This window comes from Anoplophora glabripennis, unplaced genomic scaffold (assembly GCF_000390285.2).
Source record: "Anoplophora glabripennis isolate ALB-LARVAE unplaced genomic scaffold, Agla_2.0 scaffold42, whole genome shotgun sequence".
In the NCBI taxonomy this organism is placed as follows: Eukaryota; Metazoa; Arthropoda; class Insecta; order Coleoptera; family Cerambycidae; genus Anoplophora; species Anoplophora glabripennis.
In genome coordinates, this window is record NW_019416219.1 from 302,626 (window position 1) to 326,746 (window position 24,121).

The 24,121-nt window shown below is 31.4% G+C and overlaps 3 protein-coding genes and 1 long non-coding RNA gene across 4 annotated transcripts; 3 read left to right on the plus strand and 1 right to left on the minus strand.

Annotated features, from left to right (window-relative positions):
- Positions 1–1,395: 1,395 nt before the first annotated feature.
- On the plus strand, positions 1,396–1,997 carry LOC108905410. The gene is made up of 3 exons (XR_001964266.1): positions 1,396–1,506; positions 1,589–1,654; positions 1,814–1,997. It is a non-coding gene; the product is annotated as an uncharacterized LOC108905410 (long non-coding RNA).
- Positions 1,998–2,560: 563 nt separating this feature from the next.
- On the minus strand, positions 2,561–9,999 carry LOC108905408 (elastin-like). The gene is made up of 4 exons (XM_023454014.1): positions 9,895–9,999; positions 9,060–9,335; positions 3,886–4,072; positions 2,561–2,872 (listed from the first exon to the last, which is right to left on the minus strand). Exons 1-4 carry the CDS (start codon positions 9,904–9,906, stop codon positions 2,646–2,648), a joined length of 702 nt encoding a protein of 233 aa, XP_023309782.1. The 5' UTR covers positions 9,907–9,999; the 3' UTR covers positions 2,561–2,645.
- Positions 10,000–13,068: 3,069 nt separating this feature from the next.
- On the plus strand, positions 13,069–15,840 carry LOC108905461 (cuticle protein 16.5-like). Its single transcript, XM_018708331.1, has 2 exons — positions 13,069–13,174; positions 15,169–15,840. The coding sequence occupies exons 1-2, from the start codon at positions 13,163–13,165 to the stop codon at positions 15,667–15,669; spliced, it is 513 nt and encodes a 170-aa protein (XP_018563847.1). The 5' UTR covers positions 13,069–13,162; the 3' UTR covers positions 15,670–15,840.
- Positions 15,841–19,049: 3,209 nt separating this feature from the next.
- On the plus strand, positions 19,050–23,916 carry LOC108905401 (ras GTPase-activating protein 1-like). The gene is made up of 3 exons (XM_018708237.1): positions 19,050–19,145; positions 20,706–21,020; positions 23,645–23,916. Exons 1-3 carry the CDS (start codon positions 19,134–19,136, stop codon positions 23,705–23,707), a joined length of 390 nt encoding a protein of 129 aa, XP_018563753.1. The 5' UTR covers positions 19,050–19,133; the 3' UTR covers positions 23,708–23,916.
- The last annotated feature ends 205 nt before the right edge of the window (positions 23,917–24,121 follow it).

Consider the following 24,121-nt stretch of genomic DNA (forward strand, 5'->3'; position numbering starts at 1 on the left):
CGTCGATTATAGACTCCAAAATGCAATCCTAAAAGAAATTAAATTTTCTCTGAACTTGCCTATTCTTCTTTCTGAATAAATTGACACAATAACATTTTTTCAACATAGTTTTTGTATCAAACTTCATTTAAAATACATACTACTTTCTGAAACATGCTTGATGAACTGAAAAAAATTAATTAGGGAACAATCAGCAGCATATTTGATGATACTAATTTTTGTATGATATGTTTTATGATCCAGTTCATACTCCCGCTGATAGTGACCGTAGCTTCAGTCAATGCAGGATTTCTTAACGGGGGCCATTTCCTTCCTGCGACAAACGTCGTTGCTTCCCGGACCATCGTAGGAGGTGCTGTTGGGGGAGGCCCCTCTTCAGGGGCTGTGTCCACAGCTCAATATTCCCAAACCGTCGCTGCCCCTGCAACCGTTCATACCGTCATTACCTCTCACCCCGGATATCCTTCCCCTAGTGCTGGCTCAAGTGGTGGCAGCAGTGGCAATTCAGCCGGCCGGAACAGCGGTGGGGGCGGAGCATATAGCAACTACGTGTACAACAGTGGACCGGGGGGCAGCAATACACAAGGAAGTAGTGGTGGATCAACCGGATATGGCGGTGGCAGCTCTGGAGGTGGATTGAATTCTGGGTTTGATCATCATCCATCTTCTTACTATAACCATCAGAGACACTACTAACGAAGCTGTCACCTTTTGTGGTTCACTTGTACATATTTTATGTAAATATTTTTTTACTACTTTGCTTCTGTAAATCGAATGTAATCTTATATACATAAATAAATGGCATAAACTGTGAAGTTTGTGGCACTTCTTATTTTGAACTCTTTCCAATGCCATTATCCTAAAACTAAACAGGGGCACTAAACTGCTAAATCGTATTTCAAGTATATATCTAAGACGATTAAAGGCGAGGAAACAGAGGAGGATCTGGATTTTTAAAACAATTCTTTAGTAAACAAATGTAGTGTATTTGCATTTTTAACCACAGAAGCAGTTTCAATTTGAAGAACTGTCTCTGCACAACACGTATTGGGAGTTCATTATATAATGAATATGAGTTAAATATATATGTGAGGAATAGAATTGGCCCTATTACAGATCCTTGGGGAATCCTGAATAAATGTCACACCAATTTAAAATCGAGTGAGCTACTCTGACTTTGAATTTTCAAAACGACTTGCATTTGCTAGCAACTACAATTAAAAATCAATAAATATATATGTCAATTTAACAACTTGTAAATATTATAATTATGATTCGTGTTCTTTGCAGCCACTAAAATTAATGTTTAATATCCAGGGAAATTTATTGACGTAGGTAAATAATCGATGCTTATAATAGTTCATTAATGGTCCAAACTGCAATACCTAAATGCAATTACGAGTAGATATATATTGAATTATTAATACACTTCATAACAAGTTGCAGCGCACTAAGCATTGTCGTGTTTTGTTGTGAATAATTTTAATTGAAGTCATGATTTTCAAGGTAGGAATTCATTTTTACTTTGTATTATACAGTTTCCTCACAAAATTATAAAGAAAAATCATAAAGGAGGTTTTTCTTCTAGGTATTCTTTGGACTAATTTTAGTAATTGCAATGGTATTCAGCAAGCCCGTTGCAGATCCTAATTTTGTAAGTTTTTCTTGTTTCTCCTATTTTGTCCAAAATGCGTTATAATTATTGAAAATTTAAAAACTAATTTTGTACGTGATTGATTACTCATACCTACATACCTACATCTTAAAAAACAAAGCTTATTTCACTATTATTTGTATACAATTTATTTTTTAGGCAGTATCATGGGGTCCATGGGGTTATGGATGGACATATCCATATTATTGGCCGTATTACCATTACAGAATTGTAATCTAGAAAGTACAGCTACTGCTATAAAATGAAATATATAATATTTTTCTGAAAGTAGCAAAATGTATCTAACAAAGCATATTTTAAATAAACTTATCTACCTACAGTCTAGCATGTATTTTTGTACGTATTCATAAATAACTATATAAACACAAAAAAATATTTAATGTCTTATTTCTAGTCATTTTGAGATATGTCGCTGACGGTTTAGGGTATTATAAACATTTATGATTCCTTAAAGCAAATTTAAAACACATTATTAACCTTTAGTGACATCAATATAGTTTAAACTTCAAGCAAATGTATTAAAAAATCTCCTAATTAAATGATAGATCAGCAGTACATTAAATGATTAAGGTACAACGGGTGTTATAAGATAATAATGCCCTCTGACAACGTACATTCCTTCTGAAGAGAGGTCCTCGAGAAGTACACAGCCGACATCAGCACGTTATCCTTTATGGCTATTTGTTAAAAGTATATCTTTACCATGTTTTATTAATCTACAAATAAATAATATAATTACCTAGATATTTTATTAATTACTCTATGTATATTAAATAGTTGATTTATCAATTATTTATTTACATTTTCTTTATGTATTTTATTCACATCTATCGTATTTACTTACTGAAAACAAATTAGCATATCATGTAAATAAATAAAACACCGTTAGGTTTATACGTTTATTGAAAATATCTTCTTTAAATACAATATATTATTACTATGTAAAAAAAAACAAATGCATCAGTTAGCATTAATAATGACCCCCGTAATAATCCCCTTTGTACGATCCGTCGTCGTACAACTGCTCGTTGTAATCAGGCACGTACTGGCCCTCATGACCCGACCCAAGGCCTACTCCGTAGGCCGGTGCTCCAACAAGGCCTAAACCAGCGATACCAATTCCTGAATGGAAAGTTACAGGTGCAGGAACCGCTGCAGCAACGTATCCTGGTGCTACGGCTGCCGAGACAACACCGCCTAAAAGCAAAGGACATGAATGAAACGAATCTAAAATGTTTTAATGTTTATAATTTTCACGTGCTGAGAAAAAATGCCAATTGAAGGGGTAATGTTTTTAGTTTCACGAGTTAGTTCAGGAAGATTTCCAAGAAAAAATTGTTATATACAGGGTGCTCTCAAAGTTGAGTCATTTATTTTAACAGCTGATAGAACTCTTAAAAAACTCGATTACTAAAAACCGTTTATACAAAAGTTGCAGAAGAAGAGTTATAAAAATCCTGTTCTACAAAAATTGTTCAAAATTGTTCTACAAAAATTGTTCAAAATTTAGCAACTTTTATAAAAACGATTTTTGGTAAATCGACTTTTTTTGCGAGTTCTACTAGCTGTTAAAATAAATGACTCAACTTTGAGAACACCCGATACGTTAATGCAACTTACTCTGTTGATTTTGTTATGCAAATTAATAGAAACAAAAAACATAAAAGAAAGAAAGGTAAAATCGAAACAGGCCTCGGACTACAATTTTTTTTTTATATAAACAATACTTTCAGTCAAATATTTTCATGAATTATAAAAATTTACTTGGAAAAATTTTTAAAATATGAAAATACTCAAAATCTATATTAAAACATTCAAATACATATTTTTACGTTGAAAACTTTGGTGGCGTCAGTTTTTCTATAAGATGTATAGTTTCACAAAAAAATTAAAGGAATTAGAATTCTTATCACTGGAAACATTCACTTTACAAAATCGTGTGCAGAATTCGAATTTGGAACGGGAATTGCTCTTGGAACAAGCGCAATTCGTAGACATATCTCGCCAATTGTTTGTTAATGGAACTTTTAATAAACATATCCAAGAAGTTTATGAAATTATATACATGCCAACATAAACCATCAACAACCTTTAATTAGTTTGTCAGATAAAACGATTTTTTTACACGCAATATAAACACTTTCATGGACTTTTATCACAAAATATTTAAATACCTCTTCACTTAGTTTCAAAATAACAAGTAAACAAACCTGCTTTGGGGGGTGCAACTACAGTCCCACCACCTACAGCTGCTGATATGTGACTACCATCAGGGCCGACTAAAGATGCTTTGGCTCCAGGTCCTTGAATGACAGTACCGTGTTCTGAGGGACCTATCAGTCCAACACCTAGGTGACCGGCCTGAACCGTAGCCAAAACAACGCAGAGGAATAATCCCTAGAAAGATTTAATATAGTATTTACAAGCTTATATAGAAATTATTCAGATGATCATGATTTATTTATGACATGTTTTGCAGCTTTGAAAAAAAAAAATAAATAGAAAAGAAAGGAAACAAATCCTTGCTCCAACAGAGTCAGTTAACGGTTGTTTTCCAAAAAAATAACTAAAACATCTAATTAAACAGGGAAAAAATAAAAATTGACAAAAAAATAGTAAAGCCAATAACAGAATATATGTTTTTTTTAAAGTCTACATCTATTATTGAACCTTTTAAATAACGTTCCTCTTTGTGCATTGCTCTACTATTTGCTTTTAAACCTTGAGAATTGATAAGGTGTACTGCATATGCATAGAAAAAACAGTAATTTGCATTGCTTATAAGCTTTCTTTCGTATATAGAGCTTACAGTATACATTAATTACCTGCATTTGAATACATAAAAGAGTTACTGATTAATTTTAAGTATAACTCACTCATTTCAGACAAAATATGTATTTTTCAATACTATAATTTTCCTGATGGAATCAGATGTTTGTTAACACTAGAGAAACCCAAAATTACAACGATGTGAAGAGCGAAGTACAAAGAAAACTGGCTGTCTGCCTACTCACCGGTAAAATCATTTTGAACAGCACTCAAAACGCAAATGAGGTACGAAATAGCATCAAACTCGAGTAATCCTACATTTTATACAAATAAGGCAGTTATGACCTCGCCTTCACTACGTCTGACCCTTGCTAATAAAACCATACACGTAGACGAACTTTCATAAAAAACGACGTTGCCAAACATCGCCAGATTTCGACGAAAGCCTTATGGTCGAATTCGTTAAGAATAATCCTTTGTAAATAATAATTAATATCAGCGTTAGTTTCCGCGTGCAATTATGCAATTCATTTTATTATTAGCCTTGGTGGAGGCTGAAGTGGAATGTTGGGAATGGGTGGAGTCATACGGTGATAAAGGCAGCGGATGACTTTCATAGATTTTTTTAATTCAAGTCATGATTTATAGGGACGAGGTAATCTAATTTGAATTGCGACCCGATTTTGTTCGAGTTGAGCGGTTCAGTTTTTCGTAATCTGGGCTGTAAATCCTTGTTACAGGGTGAACTACAGATGAATGTGACGTAAATATCTGTATAACTTTCAGGGTTTAACTAAAATACTTCTAATGGTTCTAAATCACAAAGTAATAACAACAATTACTAAAAATATGCCTTTGAAAACGCTTCGTTCTCGATATACCTACAGGGTGTTGGATTATTGTAGTATGTATTTTATTTTATTCAATCCTAAACCAAAGCTTCAAACTAATTGAATTTGGAGTAAGAAAAGATATTGGTATTTTCATAAAACTCATCATCCTAAGATGACGATCTAATAGTCGCAACAAATATTTTCGCTAGACTATAAATTGTACTATAGTCGCCCTAACAAGATGAGATTGCAGCAACAGATAATAAGTTAGCAAAAAACTTTTTAATTACTAATAAATAAGCTCCTTTAGCCAGATATTTCTTACTATGACAACACCATAACCTTCTGGACCCTATTTAAAGATATCTCGTTATGGTTAATCAACTTCTAATAGATATTTCCCTCAGTGTAACTTCCATTTGAAGCTTCCACATAACAAACAGTTACCGGACCAGCTACGAAAGTGTAACAATCATAAAAATGTTTCGCTATTTCACTTAACAAAGTCACTAAACTATGTTAACCATGTAAATATGACTACAATTTGTATGCACTTCTAGTACATAGGTAGGTGTTGTAATTATTAAATAAAACATTTTAAAATGTATACTAGGTACGCTCACAATTCAAAATTAGTGAATAGAGTCAATATGCAGAAAAACAAATCGTGATTTGAGATATCCACACCTTTCGTTGTTACTTAAGATTGATACGCACGATTTGTCTACGCCTAATTTGAATATTTATGATTAAATGTAATTACTATTTTGTTGTTTTACTACTAATTGCGCTATTAATTTGAATTATTAATTAACTAAGTCTAATTCCAAACATTTGGAGTTGCATTTAAATGATGTACAAAAATATTCTTTCATTTTAATTTGTTGCTGAATTATTAACGTATAACATGTAATAATTATTTATGCAGCTGCTTTTAATGTATCTACTATTATAAATGCTTACATTGCAACTAATATGTATATCACAAAGGAAATAAACTGATGTGAATATCTATAACACCTTGATTTACAACTTTAATTACATGTAATTAAAATAACATTTACTCTTAAAAAAGAAAAATTTATCTAAATTATGGTGCATGCGCCAGGACTATCAATATTTTTTGTAAAGCTCAGTTTTGAGGAAAATAATGATAGGGCATATATAAACGGTCATATAAAAGACGTAAAATAAATAATAATTTATTATGGCAGTTAGATTATGTTTTTTATACATAGTGAATCCGAAAATAGTCTTTAACTTAAGACGTTTCATCTTAAAATAATAAGTAAGACAAATAAAGTCCGCTAACAAGGTCTACTTTTAATTTAATTTAATTTAATTTATTTTATTTTATTTAATACACTGTTCAACAGGTGCTACCCAAATGTACAACAGGGACTTTACAGACAATAATAAAACAAGCACATTAATTACAAATAAAATTAAAAGGAAATCAAAATATATGACCATCGTAAAAAAGAAGGTAATAAATAAAATCCATACACTAAATAATACACATAATGAATATTAAAATTACATATTTGAAACTACTAAACATTAGAAATAAAGCATTTTTAAGTCATTAAGGCTGCAGTTAAAAATATATATCTACAGCATTTTTATTATGTTTGGTGGTGAATGTTTGAGTACATTAGTACGAGGAGTTGGTCAATAAAATATTCCGTTTTCTCTAGAGCTAAGTCTAGGTATAGAAAATGATAATTTGGTTATAAATTCCTGGCAGTCAGCCAAATTGCGTAAAATTTTAAAAAGAAAGACCTGTGAAAAGTATTTTCGTCTAGTATTAAGGCTAATAAAAGAATATCTATTAAAAACGTCCTCATGCGGATATCCGATGTGAGGATAGTAGCCATCAGATTTAAAATTTAAAAATTTAAAAAATCGACGCTGAATCGATTCCAGTTTATTAATGTGGACACCACTGTGCGGAGACCATATGGTTTCGATCTAACGTAACTAAAGTAAAGAAGCTTCATGACATCTAGGCTTGAAAAATCACGTCAGTTGCCAACTATAAATCCATATGATCTATTAGCTTCGGAGACAACAGTATCAATATGTTTATTAAGTGATAGTTTTTCATCAAATACAACACCCAAGTCTGGAAATGTTTTCGGTCTTGACAAAACGTCATTACCGATGCTGTAATTAAACATAATGCGATTGAACTTACTGGAGAAAAACATTTTTCCGTGTTTAATATTAGCTTGTTATTATTACACCAAGATTTTATATATTAAGAAGGTTTCATTGAAGCTGAATACAGTCATTAATGCTGCGAACTGAGCTGTATATTTTCACATTATCGGCATAAAGAAGAAAATTTACATCTAAGTTGTTAACTAAATCGTTAATGAATGTAATGAATAGGAAAGGTCCAAGAATTGAACCTTGAGGAACTCCTGAAGTAGCGACATACTCAATATACTGTTTTCTGTTGTCTAAATAAGATTTGAAGAAATTCATTAAGGCCCCTGATACGCCAAACATATCAAGCTTCTGGAGTAAAATTGAGTGATCAAGCCTATCAAACGCCTTGCTGATGTCCGTATATATGACATCAGTTTGTAAATTGCTATAATAAATATAGTCATGAAATAATATTTCAAAAATTTTACAAAAATTACATATAATGGAGATAGGATGAAAATTAGTAATGTTAAATTTATCACACTTTTTAAAAATTGGACACACTTTTGAACGTTTCCACGAATCAGGTAACCGACAGTCAGTTAGGCACCAGCTGAATATTTTTTTTAATGGGCGAGAAAAAGTCTTGAGTACAGTCTCTTACCAGAAACGCGGGGACACCAATCCGGACCAGTAGTCATTTTGGGTTTAATTCTTTTTAAAGTCGACATAATTTAGATTTTACTGAAGTCGGGAATATGTATTATATTATCAATGTTATTGCTGGAATATGAATTGTTGCTGTTAGAAGATGACGGTAAATAAGATTTAGTGAAGAAATCTGCAAATTCATCAATAATATTATTTGCATTATCAATATGACGCCCATTATAATGATACTGAGAGATACTTGTAGAACCTTGTTTATTATCAATAAACGCCCAAAATTTACTAGGGTTATTCTTAATAGATGCCTCAGCGTCTCTGATAAATGCCTGGTAAGATATATTGATTTCACTTTTAATTATAGTTCGCAGGTTTTTAAGTTCTTCGAAGACAAACAAGCCTCCACTAGTTTTATATGCTTGCCAAAACTTTGCTATGGTCTTGATTTTATTAATAATTTGCAAGTTGTACCAAGGATAATACGTTTTTTTAGTTATGCTAGAAAATTTAGGAAGGTACATATTAAATATGTTGTAAAGTTGATCGTAGAAATAATTTAGGGCACGATCCAAGTCGTTTATTCTTTCAATTTGGTTTTGAAAATCCCTTTAAATATTTTTATATATTTGCTAAGTCATATCTTCTTTCTGTTTTGTTGAGTAGCTTAGCTAGGAATACCCATAGAGTCACCATACTTGTTTTAAAAAAAATGTTCGAATCGTACGTCCCAAGCAAGATTTAAAAGTGTGTCCTTGTTCTTACTGGTCCAGACATTATTATTTAAACCCTTGCCACCACTTACCTCAAAATGAAAACTTCAAAACCAAACTATTACTTAAGAAAACAGTCTTAAACTGAAGTTCTGTAATCATGAGGATATCCGAAATAAAACGGCAACTGCAAATTCAACTATCTTATTAAAATACGAATGTTATATAACACAAAAAACGTCGTCTAATTTATCTGCCCCATACTCCGTGTCCTAACCATCCTCCTCCGATAACAGCTCCAGGCGCTACGGCGGCACTAACAGCTCCACCAGCGATGGGGGCGGCCGCGATGGCACCTCCTTGGGCGGCGGCTGAGATGAGGCTGCCGTCAGGGCCGGCGAGGGCGGCTTGCGCGGAGGGTCCTGCCACGAGGGCTCCGGGATTGGCTGGTCCTACTAGAGTGGCGCCACCCCAGCCCCAGACTGAGGCTTGGGCGCAGGCGACGGTGGCGACGAGGAAGATAACGACCTGGAGAAAGCGATAATTGAAGAAAGTTGTAAAATTGTTTGTGACGACTTTGAAAAAAAAACGTAAGATTGACGTTAATGGCTTCAGAAATACAGGCACTTGTTGGAATTTTTCGAGGCTTATTTTTCGATGAACTGATATATTGTTTCATTAAAAAAAAAACAACAGTGGCTGGTTATTAAGACGTTAAAAAAAATGCCAGTCTTTAGTAGTTTCAACCATTAACATTCATGTTTTTCCAAAATTGGACTAAAAATGGCGAAAATATAGCTTTGCTGATCATTGGGTAAAATTACGTTTATAATAACGGATATGCATGCAACGGAAACTATGTATTTACATGTTATCATTTGTCGAAAACTATTTATTTTGAAAATAATGTTTTTTAATGATTATTAACAGTCTGTTTTTTAAAAACTGATAAATAAAAACACATTTTCGCGTCACTATTTGTTTCTGACAACAAAAAACTAACAGTATCAATAGCAAATACCACGGCATGCAAAAGTTACATCTAGGAAGCGATCATGGGGAAGTTGAGCGTTTTGAGAAGCCTTACCAAGGAGTTCATGGTGGAGGTGTTGGTGTAACTGCAGCTGTACTAAAACTGTATGATTAGTTGTTATCACCCATTGTATTTATATCATGGTGCTTTTTCATTTAAAATCATTAACCTTCAACAGGTTCTTACGCATATTCCACCGCGTATTGCATATGATAGCAATAATATGGGCTGGTCTCGGGTGTAGAATAAAAAAAAACTGTCGGTCACACTGCACTGCTAATGGCACCAAAGGGAATTTGAAAAAAAATTCTTGATTTTGCGATATTCGGTTGAAAACAATATAAACGTTGTTATTTGTGCTCTACAATTCAGTGCTGTTTGAATTAAAGAACAGCATCTGTTATTTTCATAATTTGGGAAAAAAGTTCACAATAAACTGTTAAAAATGTGCATATATGAAAAAGTTTCATAATAATAATATACCAAATCTTAAGAAAAACAACTAAAAATAACTGAAATGTTTTTATTTTTACATATACAAAAACATAATTAGTATAGGTACAAAATGATAAATAATTAATTACGAGCAAATTAAGGAAGTGATTCCTTGTTGAAATATAACGGAGATCCTTCAAGTAAAAAAAAATCTCTACATTTATGGCCTTTTAAGCAGAAAATTGAAAACATTTAGTTGGAAAAAGATTATGGAAAAGATATTTACCTTAATTTTGTTCTTCATTTGCAAGGAGTAACCTGCATTCGTTACTTTTCTTCTATCGCCAATATGGCAATTTAAAAATCTACTTTAGATAGCTTGATTTGAAGCAAATTTGATATATTGATCTTAATTCGTAAATACTTATTTATTGACACCCTGTATGTTAATACATATTAATGTAAGCTGACACAGACAAACAAAAAAAAAATATCCTGTCTAATAAAAATGTCTTTTATTGCAATTTTTTTTTATAATTTTTCAATACGTATCTATGACAATGAACATGCGTGGGAATGGTAAAATAATTTCAATATTCAATTGAGAAACTTCTGTTGTATAAATTAATGTCCATATCGTGTACATAGTATGTTGAAGCTATATGATTATAACTCAAAGTTACAAATTGCTACTTCCATAATATACAATAGTACAAAAAATATATGTTTTTAATTATATATATTTTTAACACATTGCTATCAAATATTTATAAATACCTACCTAGTAGAGTACAAGCATATAAACAGCTTTGATATTATGGAAACAATCTTAATAATTTTATGATTTCTAAGTCGAAAAAATCTTAAATTGCTAGGTAGTGCCAAATTTCTACAAATTCTCTAAAAACATAAATAAATAGTCTATATATCTAAGGGTACGAATGATATACGAACTTCGTATAGTTTAATTACAGTTTATTCAAAGTAATTAACATACTATAGTTAATTTCTTTGTGATAAAATAATAATAAAATAAAATATTACTAGTACGATGCAAATACCTTGAACTTCAATGTAGTTAACTGTTAACTAATAATTATATTAATGTTACCTACTGTACAACGTAAATAATTACATTAATTTGTAAGAGTTGCATTGACCTTACAAGGGTATTCTGTTGAACTGAATGCTTAGACAGAGAAACGGGAGAGAAGTTCTCATCGAGGAGCACATTTTCATAACACAATGAACGTTTTACATTTTCGAAAAAAAAATTGTTAATAACTGATAGTCAAGGCGATAGAGTAGTAAAAATAGACTTTGGTGCTTGTGTTTGAAATTTCAAATATTAGGATGTAGAATAAGAATCCGAGTTTGCCTATTCCAAAAACCCAATGCTAAATTCAGGGGACCAACAAACATACAGACAGAACGAAAAAATACCCGTTTTTCAACATATTTTTTCCTGTAACATTGAAAGTAAGCCCTAAATAAAAAAAGTCATTCTGTGTTTTTTGTTTATTTGACGATTTTCTATAAAGTTAAAACAACTACGAATTAAAAAAAGTTGAATTTTGCATTAACAATGGGGGAAAATTGTTTTATTAGTTTGTGTTCATCAATGTATTCCACGAAATTCACGTTTTAATGATTAAATTAAAAAAAAACATTGTTTTCTTATTTTAATGATCTCTCTTCAAAATGTTGGAAAATTAAAAAAAATTCTAAATGGTTATAAAAGTATAAAAATAGGTAATTTTAGTATTGATGATTGTTTATTATGGCAACAAGTATCTCTAAAAAACTGTGTGGCCTTTCTAAACCTTCATTTAAATCCACGATACACAATAAACTTTTTAAAATGTTCTTAATTAACAATCCTGTCAATCGAAAACCACGTTGTCGATCGTTACAAAATTTTTAGGGTAGAATTGTCATATGTTTTACTATTTGTTTTACAAAGTTTCATCAATATTTATAAATATTTACTTATTTTAAAAATTGCTCGAAACATACATATGATTTTCTACTATTTTCGCCCATTGTTAATGCAAAATTCAACTTTTTTGATTCGCAATTGTTGTAATTTTAGAGACAATAATTGTCAAATAAACAAAAAATAAAGAATGACTTTTTGTATGTTTGTTGTTCCCCTGAATTTAGCAATTTTATGGAATAGGCAAACTCGGATTGTTATTATACATAATAGTTGGGATTTTTCTGAACAACAAAATAGATGACTTCAAATATAAACGCCTTGAATGCTCTACCGCCTGGAATATGAGGCAAATAAAGTACTATGCTAACAATATTAGCAATGGATTAAACTTCCTTAATTTAACTCTGGTCAAATGAAAGTATTAAATACTGAGAAAGTAAACAAAATACATAAACATCACTACATTCGTTACACATGTTGCATTTAGTAACGAATTTTCGAAATGACGATACAGATTGAATTGAAAAATATGTTGCACACTTTTCCTCGGCATAACAATTATTTCTCACTAGTTTTTTTTTGTTAATAACTGCCGTAGATCACGTTAATCGCGTCAGGCTGTGAACATGTCTGTGTGGCATTTCAAGAATTACAACAAACTAGAAAACAACCTGCTAATGCTGTGACAAAAAGCGAATGAAAACCGAATAGGATCTGGCCCTGCCCACATATTTCCGTAATTAAGTAAATTATTAAATCAACTGATGCAAGAACTGTCACGAGGAAAAATCCTCAAAGTGTAGTGACCAAAGGACTAGAATAGTTTGCAAGGTGTCGCAACGGGCACGGAAGGCATACATAATGAATGAGGACTGATTGAAGGCTGGTTTGTGGTATAAGTACGGGGATGAAGATTTGTTTTCTTAGTAAATTGTTAGAGCCCTCAATATGAACGCTTTGGTAAGTTTCGCTGTTCCGAAGAGTACAAAGAATAGTTCTAAGGCACTATTTTTCGACCTGACAGATAGATGCAGTTGTCGGCATTGGTTAAACTTTATTCTAAAATATTTGTTCAAATTAAAGTGTGTAGTGTAAATAAATCAAAAGTTAAGATGAGCAACCGAAAAATTGAACCAAAGTGAATTGTGACATCAACGTATTATGTGATTTGTTATACTTGTTACTATTCTAAGAACAATTCTATAATAATATAAGTTCAATTGATAATGACAAAGTTGTGTTGGTAAACAAAGTTGCATTTTAAAATAAAATACTAAAGCTACACTTGTAGAAATAATTATCTACATTATACCAGAAAAAAAAAATCAAAACTAATCTAAAAAAATATATATATTAAATGTTGATTACTGAATGAATTTTTCAATCATTCAAGTAATTTTTACGCCTCATTTAATAGTAGTACCTTCCTGTTAATTAAGATATCTTAGCTTGATTCGTTTCGCTGTTTTTTTTTAATCAACTGAAAACAAATTAACCGTGACTACCAGTTTTGAAACATCTTCATAAAATCTACACTTTTACCCTGACCTTCATAAAATATAAGTTGTTTACTTAAAAATCACAAAACCAAAAGTGTTCTTTCTATTTCCTATTAATTAGAGAAGTTCATAGAGAATAATTATTAATTTTTGCGCTTATTTGCAATTATCTTGGATTTTTTTTTAACAATATCAAAATTTGAACTACTGTTATACGATTATGGCAGGATTGCTTAAATAAACTATTGGAAAATTGGAAATAATTTTGAACTACTTGTTTTTTTTTAATCGCAAACTATTACAGAACACTCTGTATAAGCCTTTGAATAAATGCTATGTACGTGTGTTATGTAAGAAAAAACTTGCTCTGATTAATAAATATGTAGCAGCACGTTTGCAAACATGTGTAAATTACTGAATTGTTAAAGAAACTACATTACCAAGGCGTTTCCCAGTTTTTCTATTCTAATTAGTGCATTTTGATTCAAATTTTTAATAAAGAAACTTTTATTACTTAATTTAATAGTTTAGTAGAAGGTATGTGCCAGACTATCAAATTTTTATCCAATTTGTTTCATCAAACAGTTTGAGAACGCCATATCAACATTATGAGAAATTTTTTGAGAGAGACGAGAGATTTTTGTAAATAAGTGAGTTATTTGTTGATATATTTACAACGAGTATATACAAGAAGAAAGACAAAGTATAATTATAAATACGTTTTTCTAACTTATCTAATAAAAAATAACAGTTATCAGCAGACTACGAAAATATATTCACTATCTATTTGTTTATATTTTGCTGTTGGTGGTAATGATTTTGTCTGTCAAAGAAATTCAAAATCTAGAACTGTGTAGATCACAATATTTTGTATAATATAAGTACACTAATTATAATGTTGTTGATTATGGAGTTCCACAGGGGTCCATTTTAGGTCATTTATTCTTCATAATATACACTTTTCATTTTAAAAACACCTTGTCTTGCTGTAAATCATACATTTATGCTCACGATCACTAGTTGTATCACTATATTGCAGAAAATGATATACAATTCGCTAATCAGAGTATTCCTGATGATTTAGACTTTCTGTTATTTGGCCAACGTTGTGATAGAGTTACTTCTAAAAATATTTGGTTATCTAATAAATCGACTGCAACCAACAGATGTCGTGAAAATCTGGCATATTCTTAAAGTTCACCGAAAAAGTTAATCTTTCAATAATCTCAAATCAATAATTGCAAGTAGAGAAACACTTTATCAAAATATTTTGATGGCAGGAAAGTCAATTTGGATATGGTCGTGAAATTGTTTTTATAAAAGAAATTGACACGAATCTAATTATGAAATTTTCCGTAATAATGTTTATCTTAGTTCTCAATTTTATTTGATTGGCAGAAAATATCAATTAGGTAAAGATAGTAACGATCATATTAAAATCGATGGAATTTTCAGGTGTGTCTTGCCGCTCTCCTTGCCCTCACCACCGCCAGTGCCAGCGTCATCGGTGGCGTCGGCTTGGTTGGCCCCGCCGCCCCAGCAACCGCCGCAGTGGGACCCTCAGCAGAAGCCGCCATCCGAGGCCCCGATGGCAGCTCGATTGCAGCCTCCGCCAGAGGAGGAGCCCTAGCGACAACCGGCACCGCAGGAGGCGCTGTTGCAGCTGCTGCCGCCCCCGCAGCCGTCGTCGCCGCCCCTGCAGTTGTAGCTGCCGCCCCTGCAGTTGCCATCCCCTCAGGCGCCGTCATCGCTGGCCCCTCAGGCACGATAGCTACGAATAACGGACTCGGATTGGCCACGGCTTTGACGGGAACCGCAGCTATCGCCGCACCAGCTGCAGCTATTGCCACGCCCGGTGTCACAGCTATCGCCACCGCCCCCGCCGCCGCGGCTATTGCCACCGCGCCTGGAATTCTAGCGGCTAAGACGCTAGGGCTTGGACTTCTAGGCCGCTAGGGGCGCTATTTTATCATATTTCAACCAGTATACGCTTCTTCCTGAACTGTTCAGTTTTATGTTAATATCTGTATGTTCATGATTTACTTTGTATAGTTAATTATAGGATCCTGTATTTTAATAGACTTGTAAGTTTCCAAATATATTTGGAATAAATGATGCACATTTTTATCAAATGTTTTATTTTCTTCTAATAATTTACCCTTGATTAATGGAAAATAATGGGACTTTTCAAATGAGGGCCTCCAAGATAAAAGGTTAAAACTTTTTTGCCGTGTTAACAGCGAGTTTTCTATTCTTGTGGTGCAAATCTGTCGAACAATCCAGTGCACAGCTATTCTACGTCTGGCAAAGTGAAAATGACATTTTTACTAACGACGTATTGTTTGAGTAATGCCCAAACAGGTTCGATTGGATTCAGATCAGGGTGGTGTGGTGGGAGTCTCAGAATAGTAAGACTTTCTTTCTGTAAAATCTGATTGACGCTTTGTAAAGGAAAATTAAGGGAAGTAGGTACATATTTTGTTTCATTTTCATAAAAAAAATACACGAATCAACATTTTCGGCATTAATTTTTTACGATGAATTTATAGCTTATAGAAAAATATTTGTACTGAAAATTATAAAGTATAAGTGCACCAATTAGTGTACTTGCAATAATGATAACAATAATTTCATGGTCAGATTTTATCAGTAGATAAATGTAATATAAAATTATGATACACCCGGATAGATAATCAATCAATGGTTTATAGTCATGTTCATCAATATTTTTTCATAATTTGTCACCAATCTATCATAAAATATAAATATTTCTAATTCATCACAGAGTTTAGATGATTTAACATTAAAAATATTTTAACAATATTTGGTTGTCACTTAAATGTCGTTTTAAATTGTAAAAAGAGCAGTTCTGGATATTCTTAATCAACCACGGCTGTTCAAATTTTTACTTCCTTGAAATTTATATCGGAAATTTAGCTAAAAATCATGTAAATGATTCCGCGTTTTCTACTTGCTATATAAGTAAATGGGATTATACAAAACGAAAATTAACAGTTTGTTTTTTTTATAGAAATCTGCGATTATAAAAATATTTGTGGTTAGGCATGATCTTACCATGCTCTTAACATATCTTGATTTTATTATTATTGTCATTTTCAATTTTTACTAAATTACAAACAGGAAACTGATGATGACCGCAAAACCTAGCGTTACTTTAAAGAATGGAATAGGTACATATTGTATAATATACAGGGTCTCCCACGGTTAGAATATCGGCATTTGAATAAATGTTAACGTTTTCAATTCTGTAACAATAAATAATACTCAAATAAACATTCACTGTATGTGTTAAATTGACAACAATAAACTGGTGACAGATTAGGTGCTTGTTTTGAAGTCCCACTAAAAATTTCACAGCCATCGTCGCAAGAAATTAAGCGATATCCGTTGACTGCACGAAAAACAGTTAAAAACCAGAAGAGATACGTATAGGGAACCATTGTACCATCCGAAAGAGAACAAAATTGTTCATCAGGTTGCGCAAAAATATAAGGGGTGTTCCATTTCAAAAAAAATAAGTTAAGATGGTTTAAAGTTGACTAAATTCGGCATTAAATTTCTACCACCCTGTATGAAATTAACTCAATTTGAAATTGTGACAGGAAAGCTTAGAGTTTTAGTTGTGTCCACTATAAATTTTATCGCTCTAACTTCATTATTGTATTTTACATCTTTTTGAATTAGACAGTGCATTTTTATTTTTTTTTTTTTGAAAGAAGTTAAATATATTAAAAAACAGTTAACTTTAAGAATAGGAAACCTTCATGAAAGTTCACCTAAAAATTGATGTAGAATTCAAAATTGCACTTGCATACAGAGTGTTCCATTTAAAATAACGAAAATGATGCTATTATTTTAGTTGAAAAGGGCATGCCCAAAAACTCGCCCAAATTTTCAAAATTAAAAATGTAGTCTCTGAAATATGTTTAATGTCTCGTCACCGTGGGGCACCCTGTATATTACGTCCAAGATAAAAAAAAGTGAGTCAAGTGAGTTTCAAAAGTGAAGTGAAATATTACATCAAATTTTTATAAGGGTGCACCAGTTTTACTTTGAACAAGATTCACATCAAGAATTCAAAATTTATACAAAATGTTTAAGTCAAAAAGAAAATTAAATTTTCTGAGAGCAATAAACGAATTGTTTTCAAATTTCACATGAAATTCAGCTCAATAGGAATAGCTAGCGGCATATAACCTATACTTCTGAACATTTCTAACTGATATACAGAGTATTCCTCGTAAGAGATCCATCCATAACTCTGGTAATACCAATAATACAAAAAAAAGTTTCAAGCAGAAGTTGCACCATATCAATATCTTCACATTTTAAAATAATTTTCGATTACACAGGGTGTCCAATTAGTTATGGACGTAACCTAACTTAATTTTTTCAAACGTAACACATTGTATTTTTAAATTTTGGGTATAAAATTGTACAATTTGTATTTAATAATAATGACTAACAAGAAAGAATAAAATAATAAGTATGTAATAAGACCAAATTTGGTCTTATTTCACATGTTTTTTAAAGGTGTCGGTGCCGTATCCTCGGAAATACAAAGAATCTCCGAAACGAAACGTAATGTAGTTTTCAACACCACGTTTGTTTTTTCCATTTTTTCCCGAAGCAGAAAATTAGAAGGAATGAAGAAATTCAAAATAAAAATTCTTGAAAAAATACTTATTAAAATATTTTTTCATATCTATTTTGCTGGAATGCATCTTAATGAGTAAGACAATAGCGTATTTATATCTTCGTGATCTCAAATTAGTAGAGCTCAGACAAAGGTAAACAGTATTTTAAAACGATCAAAATAAACAAAATTTATTCAATAATTTTCATTTTCAAGTAAATAGACAAAGGAAAGAAAATATCAATTCAAAGTGTTTTAACCAAATTTCAACAAAATCCAAACTTACAAACAGATGCTGCGATAAAAAAGTTATCTACGAAATATATGAAAATACCTATTTCATTTTAGAGTTCATAGCCCACATTTCCCGTAGATTCTCTTTGCATTTCCTTAACTGAGTTTCATTCTTGAAGTACAATAGTACAAACATATTTCAAATATCAAATTTCTAATTTAGTACAATGTAGAGCACTTTGTTGCTTAGAGTCATTAATATGCTACAAAAAGGATTTTGCAATTTGAATATTTATAAGAAATAAATATTGTTTTCCGTAAATTTGGAAAAAATGACTCTCCACGCCCTGTAATCACAACGAGCTATACAAGTTTGCAGTAAACCAGAACGATCCTCGACATGTGCAACAAATATATGAGGAAGGCGTGATGATTAAATAAATTTTAAATGAAGGTCTAGGCAGAGTATGGACGATATAAAAGAATCAGGGTGTTCTCATATCTTATAGTTCACATCATCAGCCCCAACATGAACACATTGGTGAGTACCTTCAGTTGTTTCGCTGAAAGTGACGTGATTTCTTGTGAAAATTTAAATCATAATTTTTCGTCTACAACAGATATATTTTTCCCCACAACTGATGTTACAAAGAGATAAATAAAACTTAATTTAGTTTTTTTTTATTTAACTGGTTATTTTTGGTGCACGCCAAAGGGACTTTTTTTGTGGGGCTGTCTTATCCTTAAATGTTTTTTATTACTGTATGTTAAAATTGTGTTCTTGCCCTGGAAAATTACTTTTGTTTTCAATATTTCCAAGAGATCTCTCAACAACTGAAAATGCCACAATTAAATAATCAAACACTATAACAAAATTTACCTTGGTTGTAAACAAAATTTACTTTAAAACTATTACCTCAACACATTATTTCGTATGTGCTTTATTTATTAATTTTTTGCATTTCTGTTTTTCGGACTGTAATAAACTTGGACAAAACAAATTTGGTATAATTCATTTAATCAATAAGAATGGGGTGAATACTTTTCTTGACTCTTCCATTGTGTAACTGTGAAAAATTGCATTTGACACAGCATTAAGAATGCGTTTAAACCCAAATAAATACGTTTGTTACGTATTAAGAATTAAATATTTTATTAACAACATGTTTAAAATTATGCTGTAGTGGCTATTTAATTTCTTTTGCAATGTCCTACCAATCAGAAGAATGCGGAAAAATTGTCTGAATGTATGTTTTTGGATGAAAGTTTGTATCTAAATTTTGTGAAACATCTTTCTTTTACGTATTTATGAAAACTAATAAAACCGTTCTTGATTCTCTTGGATTTTTGGTTTAAAAATGTTTTATTCGACAGCAATTAAAACTTTTAACTCACTATCATGTTGTTGATTTTGTTATTAATAGCAAAACTCGTCCTATATCTTATTATAGAACGAAAGAAAAAAATTAATCAAGCCATGTATCTTACAGCAACTTATTATTATTTATCAAAAATTGTCTAAGGTGTTTATTGAGCAACTTATTTCTAAGATTAATCCACTAATTGAATTTTGATGTGAACCAACTCGAGCCTGTAAAGACTTTTATTTTGAATTCGTGTCACTGAAGATTGATCAAATTCGGGTACCCACAAATCGTTTAAGAAAATTATATAATCGTAAAGCATTTGTTTAACTTTCAAATAGCTTGTTAGGGAACCGTGATTTCAATTTTTTTTTTATCAAACCACACGGTCTGGTGAAATTAGTCTCTTAGAAAATATGACGAGCGGTTTGATATCTTAAAACCTGACTCACAAAATCTTACACGCTGATCTCATAATTTTGATTATTAAATTAAATTATCAAATAATATTTTTTTTTTATAAAAATAGCTTGTTATTTTTGTTGCTCTAACACTACCACTATTTCTGCGTTCTGTATTTAGGATGAAGTTTTGTAACGACAGTGCATTTTGACAATAAGGTTAGACTAGATTTTTGGAATTTCAGAACATTGACTTTATTGATAGAATTTTTTTGGATTTTTAAAAAATTTACTAATCTTTATAAAACCTTTATTAGTTTATTCTATTTTATTCAGATCATTCTCGTCCTCGTTGGCATTTCCACAGCCAGTGCTTCCATCATAGGCCTAGGCGGCACTGTGGCGCTTGCCGCACCTGGAGCACCTGCCGTCGCCATCCAAGGACCTTCGTCACAAGCAGCTTTGACGGGTCCGGACGGCAGCGCCGTTGCCGCAGCGACGCTAGGCGGCACCGTAGCCACGGGAGGTACTATTGGTGGAGTCGTTACAGCCGCCGTTGCTCCTGGCATCGTCGCAGCTGCACCGGCTGTTGTAGCAGCTCCTGCTCTGGCTGCTCCTGCTGGAGCTGTCATTGCGGGACCCTCGGGAACGGTAAGTTTATCTACTATTAAAAACAAAGAATTATTAAACCTACATAAATAAATAGTTTTTTGTTTAATAACAAGTAGGTAAATTATAGCAAGTACTTGCATTAAATGGGGTATAGGGTTGCCAACTTGTCATTTATTAATTTCAGGACAAATTAGGTAAAAGTTCAGAACAAAGGTAAAAAATTAAGGACAATTTTAATTTTCTTATGAAACAAACAAAAACTATATAACGTGAAAATCTTCTTGAACCTTTTGTTGAATATTAAAATATATTTATTTTCATGGGAATTGGGTTCTGGTGCGATAGTCGGTTAAAAAAAGGATGAAAGAAACAGCAGCGATTTCTTTCTTGACGTTTCGTTCCTGATCAGGAACTTTTTCAAAAGGCTTTTATTGTTAAAATTGTTAGTTAATTAAATAAAACCTAAACAACAACCATTTTTCGTAAAAAAATTTTTAAAAACTGCATTCATCATCGTATATTGGACAAATTTTCACACTATAATCTTATTGTGTTTTTTCATTTTAAATTTAAAAATAGCTTGCATTTTTAGATGTTGTCAGCGTGTCAAGATAATATTTTTAATAGGAAATGTGGTATGTGGATATGTTGAAAATGAAAAAATAAAATTTCTAAAAATGCAAGCCATTTTCAAATTTAAAATGAAAAAACACAATAATATTATAGTGTGAAAATTTGTCCTATATACGATGATGGATGCATAGTTTTTTAAACATTTTTTTACGAAAAATGGTTGTTGTTTAGGTTTTATTTAATTAACTAACAATTTTAACAATAAAAGCCTTTTGAGAAAATTCCTCATCAGGAATGAAACGTCAAGAAAGAAATCACTGTTGTTTATTTTATCCTATTTTTAACCGACTCTCACAGCAGAACCCAATTCCCAAGAAAATAAATATATTTTAATAAAAAACTATATTTTTTAGTAAAAAAATATTTTCTCCGTTATTCATTACTTATACAAAATAGGGAATACACAAAAAATACAAGTAAAACAATATAAAATAAAAATATGTTATTTTTTTAAAAAAACCTTTTTTCTTGAACATTTCTTGAAATAATATAGAATTTTAATATTTTTAAACTGTTTAAATTAAATTAAAACAATCAACGGTACAAACAGAATTCAAGCAGTGAATTTAAAAAAATTCTTAACTTCCAACGAAGGCAAACAGTTTTTCAAAATTATTTTACATAGTTTTGGTATGGACAGTAGGTATATGAACAATTCTTTATTAATGAAAATTTAAAATCAAAATTCCTTTTTGCAATAAGTATTAAGAAAACTAAGTACAGTACATTTTTAGCACTCTCTCCAAAATGAGGCAAGTACAAATCAGGAACTTCATTTTATTCACGACCAATACCACCTTTCGTTAGGCTTCAGTTTTTTCTTTTTAGACCAGGTAGATCCCTAGATCTGGGCGAGGTCCGTAACATTTTCAAAATTGCAATATTGTTTAAAAAATTTTAAAAAATGCCTATTTTATCTGAGTTTTTTACTTATATATTGGAACCTATGCATTTTGGAAGAATGTTGCAGAGGAAAAGAGGTTTTAGGATTGAATTTTGCACAATATACCGTCCGTTAAAAATGTTAAAATTTATTACCGATGTTGCAAAATAGCAATATTTAATGAAAAAAAGGCAAAATAATCAAGTTTTTTGGATAACTTTTTTAAATATTTTAATTGCTCCGAGGGCATTCTAATTTTGGTAAAAAAAATCTTTAGAGTATAATAAAACAGCGCACCAAATTTCATTAAAATCGGTTAGATAGTTTTTACAAAATAATTTTCTGAAAAAAATTTTGGAATTTTCAAAATGTTGCACAGCCTCAAATAAAGCAGCTGGATACTTAAAAAAATTTTCACAAAGAAAAGACCGCTCAACCTTTCAAATGGTTGAATAGCAACTTTTTTTGATGTAATGGAATATGAAGAAAAGACATTAAAGTTTGTTTGTGTCTTGACAAGCAATATATTATTGACAAAACGTAAAGTGACCCTCAATATTTTATATCTTGCAAAAAATTGAGGATGTAGTTTTTGAAGGTGCAAAGCTAGTTCACATTTAAAACAATAGTTAAGATATGTAGGGAATAATAAAATTAAGGAAACATATTTTTAAGTAATAATAGAATTGCAGTCCTTGAAAACATATAAGTCAATTTTTTTTAAGTAATTTAATAAAAGAATATCGAATCTTTGTATGTTATTGCATCAGAAAAATAATATGAAATTTGTTTTATTATAGAATGTGTGCCATTACATTTTTTATATCAAAAAAATATTGGCCTGTAATAAATTGCTTCACCAAGGTTAGGACTGATACAATCAAACCAAGTTCCAAATACAGTAATGTTGATAGTAAATAGTCTGTTCAAATTTTGAGACGTATATGTGACAAACAAGTTAATGAAAAAATTTTAAAACGTCATCATAGTTTTCAAAACTTCATCATATTTGATTCACATATACAGATTAGGAATTTGTTCAGAATCAGTTGAAATAACTTTTCAAGATGAGTTAAAAATCTGAACAAGGAATGAACATAATGTATATGTAACACATTAATGTTTAATTTTCATATGCTTTTTTCAGATCATTAGTACTGGAATCGCCACCACGAAGCTCCTAGCTGTTCCTCGTGTATGGATAGGTTAAACGTTCCAAAAATGTGATCTCCAATTGCCGTACAAAGAAAAAGGGATTGATCTTACCACTACGCTGTGTTCAATGCATTCAATGTTCAAATATAAGTGTATCTCAATTATCAAATAGTTCGCAATTTGTTGCCCTTGGATGATGCAACTATTTTTTAAATTTGTAATGTTTGCCCATTCTAGTCTACGGAATAAAATCTTACAAATTTATATATTTGTATTTAATATCACCTCTATTTTTAAATTTTGATTGTTATAGGGACCTTCCTATTCCAATCGAATTGTTCCACAAGTACGTGTCAGTTTATTCTCGTCCTTTGTGCATGAAATGTGACCTTTGAATGTGCTGCTCCACCCTACATACCTACTACCATTTTTAAATTGTAAAAAAATCGTAGCAAATGAGTAAATAGTG